This window comes from Penaeus chinensis, chromosome 4 (assembly GCF_019202785.1).
Source record: "Penaeus chinensis breed Huanghai No. 1 chromosome 4, ASM1920278v2, whole genome shotgun sequence".
Taxonomy (NCBI): Eukaryota; Metazoa; Arthropoda; class Malacostraca; order Decapoda; family Penaeidae; genus Penaeus; species Penaeus chinensis.
The window spans coordinates 45,169,696-45,174,695 of record NC_061822.1 but is presented as its reverse complement, the minus strand read 5'-3'; the positions used below and the strand labels follow the sequence as shown (position 1 = coordinate 45,174,695).

The 5,000-nt window shown below is 42.2% G+C and overlaps 1 protein-coding gene across 2 annotated transcripts in view; it reads right to left on the bottom strand.

Annotated features, from left to right (window-relative positions):
• LOC125025023 (cytosolic carboxypeptidase-like protein 5) overlaps positions 1–5,000 on the bottom strand; it is a 19,258-nt gene that overhangs the window by 662 nt on the left and 13,596 nt on the right. For both annotated transcript variants that reach the window (XM_047612869.1, XM_047612870.1), the window contains exons 5-8: positions 3,077–4,868; positions 2,248–2,386; positions 1,740–1,947; positions 1–1,577 (exon numbers count right to left, since the gene is read on the bottom strand). The exon at positions 1–1,577 is cut by the window's left edge and continues 662 nt beyond it. In XM_047612869.1, coding sequence (XP_047468825.1) covers positions 198–1,577; positions 1,740–1,947; positions 2,248–2,386; positions 3,077–4,868 — 3,519 coding nt within the window. In that variant the 3' untranslated portion in view covers positions 1–197. The remainder of the gene's footprint in view (positions 1,578–1,739; positions 1,948–2,247; positions 2,387–3,076; positions 4,869–5,000) is intronic.

Here is a 5,000-nt window from a genome sequence, read left to right as displayed (position 1 = left end):
AAAAAAGGCATTATAGTAGTGAGAAATGGAAAAAAAAGTACCTTTAATTGAATATGCAGTTTGAAGCATGTGTAAATAGATAGGTGTGCATGCATGAGTGCTTCTGTGTATACTTGTGAGTGAGCACAAATATATATGAGCATGTCTGTGTTTGTATGTGTGTTTATTTGTATTTGTGAGTGAATTTACTCACTCTTTCAGAGAGATTTTCTACTACTCTTCTTGCGCTTCTTTATCTTAGGAGGGACTGGCTCTATTTCTGTGCCAAGAGTCTGTGGTGGCTCACTTATTATCCAGTCCAGTGTAGGTTGTGATGTTGCAGGCTTGATAGAAGGAGAGATGATCGATCCAGGTAGGTCAGTGACACTGCCAGCTGTCACCTTCTTCTTTACTTTCTTTGGAAGAAGCTTTAACCTTTCTCCAGCAGCACCAGCAACAGCAGGCAATCGGTCCATGCTCTTTGAAAGAGATTTGAGTGTGTGCTTGCTGGAGCGCTTGCTAGGGGAGGACATCACTTTAGTCACCTTCTTTGAGGAACTCACCACCACAGGAGATTTAGGCTGAACATGCAAGTCACAAGGACCAGTGTTAGTGATTATACTTAGACCAGGAGAACTATGGCTTGTCTGTGGTTCACACACTGAAGAGAGAGGTGAGCGTGGTGACAATGGACTTTGACTTGCACCATAAAATCCTTCCTGAGAAGGCGAAAGAGGGCTGCACTTGCGCTCTGCTGGCTCTAGGCTTGGAAAACTGTAATATGTTGGGTCCTTGGCTTTCAGTGTTGACTCCTCAGAACTTGGGCTTGAACTTGGACTAATCTTCAACTTTTTTGTTCCTGAATTAAGAACTTTACTTCTCTGTCTACGAGTCTTTTCAACCTTTTTCACCAGAGTGGGACTTTCTGGGGTGTCTGAGATGGAGAGCTTGACATTGAGGTTGGGTGTGAGGCTGACTGAGGCCGTGAGACTATGCTTGCTGGAACTCATCTTGCTGCTGGGGATCTTGGACTCTCCTCCAAGATGACTGCTCTCTCCAAGTTCTGTGAAAGTGAGAGAACGTGAAACCCCAGCCTTCTTGGGAGATGGTGACTTGACCTTGGAAGCTTTAGGTTTGCACCGGGGGGAGAGTCCACTTGAACTTACAGGTTTCTTTGCACTTGCAGGTCGTGGACGGGCAGGTCCTTCTGATATTTCTCTTGGCTCTTGATTTTCAGCATCTACTGTAAGGCACCAGGAGTGTCGCCGCACACGCTGACAACGACTTCGTGGTAGTCGTGGAGAAGCTGGAGTGCTTGGGGGGCCTTGCCTACCAGCCCCAATACGAGCACCACTGCCTCCACTCCTTCCTCCACTTAGCCTCTCCACTGTCAACTTGTTTGTTGATCGTGATGCAGGTGTGCGGGCAGCATGGGTTCCAGTGGTGTTTGTGCGAGGCGAGAGAGATGAAGAAGCAAGAAAATGGTGGAGCCATGCACGGACACCAGCTATGCTCCCATACTGGGATTGAGGAAGCCTTGACCATCCACTTCCACTACATACTAAGTCCAGCAAACTCACCCCTAACTGACGACCACACTGAAAGTAAACAATAGCGTTATAAATGAGAAAAAAGGGATGAAAATATAAAACTAAATACATAATTACATCCCCAACATAAGAGAGTCTTGATTCTTCGCCCCATTATTTGGACTGTCAGAATAATCACCAATCTGTTTGTATAGATTCTGCTAGGCTTACATCTTCAAAGATTGCAGGAGTGTACTTTGGTGGCGAGGAGAGTGGAGTCTGAGGTGACTTCCTCTGGTCTAGGGGAGATGGCGGAACAGGATTGTATGTACGACCTGTATTGTAGTTACATTCCAATGTGTATGACCTCAGAAGCCCAGTTGCTCGCATTATGGCTACACGACCTGATCCTTCCTTGCTCATACCATCCCTCCGGTCCCTAAGTAAAGAGAATAACATTAATCATAAATGTGAATCTGGAAGAGATTTCTTTTTTCACTTACAATATGAAAAGAATAACGAAAATATGAATCAGATATTTAAAAAATGATTGGCAAAAAGTATTTTCAAAGTCCACACATATAAAGTACACAAAAATATACTGCTTTTCAAAGTCCACTATGCAAATAACATTGATATGAATCAGAAATTTGATTTTATTTTACATCCCTTCTGGTTTGATTCTCTCAACAAAATTTTACAACAAATCAGCCAACTTGACATTTATAGTGACACTCACTTGAGATACATGTTCCTCTCTGAGAAGTTACAAGCAGCAAAATCAAAGTTGGGGCAATTGGCCCCAAGCAACTTGGGAAACAGCATGTTTTCTACCATGACTGCAGGGTCCTCATACCAGTTGCCATAGATGAAAATGCCTGCCACAGGAAATTATTAATTAATGATAAAAAAAAAAAAAAATCACCCGTACCTTGATAATATACATGTTCACTCCTAAAGGACTGCTAAGTTCATAGATTCATGTGCTCATAGAAAAATGCATTATTATCATGGCTCAAATCATTCTAATTTGGATATTCTTAATATGGATATCTTGGATACTAATTTTGTGACAACTTTTACCATGTTTCATCCAATCTGCGCACACACACACACACCAGTGTGTTATATTTTGGTTAATGATGATGATAAAATCCTTAAAATTATAAATAATTTTTAACCCACTCTACTGCTTAATGTACCCTGAAGAACATCAAAAGTGTCAAGACAATTCTTAGCCATGGCCCAGGCTAAAAATGCTGACATTCAGGTGCAACAACTTAAAGGCAATTGAAGTAATTCATGATTGGCAGAATAATAATAATAATAATAATAATAATAATAATAATAATAATAATAATAAACATACTGAAAAAATTACCCAACAATGATTCAAGGTGAATAAATGGCATGCATGGATTCTCTATCCAAACAGTCAGTAGATGTGTTGTAAGTCTTCTCATATATTACTTGTATAAAATATGGTGGAATAATCATTATTAGTATGATATCAATCATTACTAACATGGTATTGATTATAATATTATTCAACTTTAATCATTACTCACCCCTTTTAGATGCATGCCCGTGGAGATCTATGTAAAGGAAGAGCCCCGAGGACACCTGGGTCTCCTCAGGAATGGGTGTGGGAGGACTCAGTACCTGTGAGAAGCCCTCAGAAGGAATGCGAAGAGAGGTATCTAATGTTCCTAGATTTGTATCCATCTCCCTCCCAGGCCGTCCACACTCTGCCTCGCTCTCACTACTGCTAGCTATCCCCCCTCCCTCCTTTGTTCCAGCAATATTTTGTACTCCAGGAGTGAGAGGCAGGACACTACTCTTTTGTGGTGGGATTGGATGCAGCAAATTCCCATCTTTGCTTTCTTTGTGTGACCCTCTGTTTGCCTTTGTGCTTTGTAAGGAGGTACTAGAACTAACGCCACTACCTAAAGCATCTGCCTTGAACTGCTGCTGACTAGACACCCCTGAAGATGCTGAGGTGAATGATAATGCATTGGAACAACTAGGCAGGAGATTATCGTCCTTTGAGATTAGTCTACTGGGATTAATGCAACTAAAACTACTAAGATCTTTATCACTATTTGGTGCTGTATTTTTCAATTTTTTTTCATCACAGTGGCAATCATCAAAAGCTTTGTCTTTCTCTTCCTTGTAGAGGTCCTTTAAAAATAGGTCCCGGGATTTTTCACAACTTGAGGTGCTCACTCCCTCCCCCTCACTCTTAGTTTGTGAAATACAGGGTGAACGAATGGCACTATCCTGATTACATCCCTTATTTCCTGATATAATGTTTGTAAAATCACTAACAGCTGCTAGTGATCCAAACATGCTAGTGACACCTGTTTCAGCTTCGCTGATGCAAGAAACATTTGAGCAGTCATCATGGACATCAGACATGTGTGAGGCTCTTTGGAACGAACTAGAAGCTTGTGTGCCATCAACTGAGACATTGCTGGAAATGTCCCAGCCTGATGCTGACGGCTCATCCATCTCCATTAAAGCAGTTCCTCTCATCCGTCCACTCCCTGAGCCTCCAGCCTTCCCACACTGAACATCACTGAAGCTGTGGCAGGTGTCTTCATCCATAACAACTGGTGGCCCCTTTGAAGAATTGGTGACAGCCAATTCTGAGTCATCATTAGAAGATGTGGTGCTTGTGGTGGGAGCTGTTTCACTTAAATCATCTGAGTTTGCTGGAGTAGCTTTGGAATCCTGGAATGAGTTTGGAAGGATGTGGCCATGATGGTGGTACAGGATGACTTGCCTGGTAGCATAAATGGTTGGATGTAAGTGTGGTGATGGATCCACATACACGCGATTCAGATTTACCCCACGCTGGTCAGTGCGATAATGGCCACGCACTACACCATCTGGATTGAGAATTGGGATGAGCTTGAAGACGAACATGTCCCTGAGCTTCACAGCCCTAGGGTCATTTGAGACAATGAAATTCAGGAAGCCATTTAACACAAAACTGGAGGATGTCTCACCAGGGTGTACTCTGGCAGAAACAAAGACGACTTTCTTGCTAGGAAAGCGGTGGGGACGAGGCTCATTAACATTGGGGAAGAGACCTGGAAGCCTTGCCTCACGCTCTTCTACCTTACCATTGTGCGAGCTGACAGTCACAAGGTCAACACGCCAGCCATCAAGCGATTTTATGAGCAATTCTCGATGGTAGTAAAGACTTGGAGAACTCACTGAGAATTTATGGTCAAGACTTTCTAGCATGTTTTGTAGCTCTGAGTACGTAAATGGGTATGTGAAGGCATAGTGGGTGAATACTCCCACTTCACTCACAGTATGAACCCAAGATACCACTGTACTGTTCTCCTCACTCTGAAATGGTACATTATCAACAATAAATTATTACTGTCATCTCATATTACATACACTAATATTCCTGTTATCACAAAAAAAAAAAGGAAAAAAAATTCATGCACACCTACATCACATTTCTTTTATGAACAT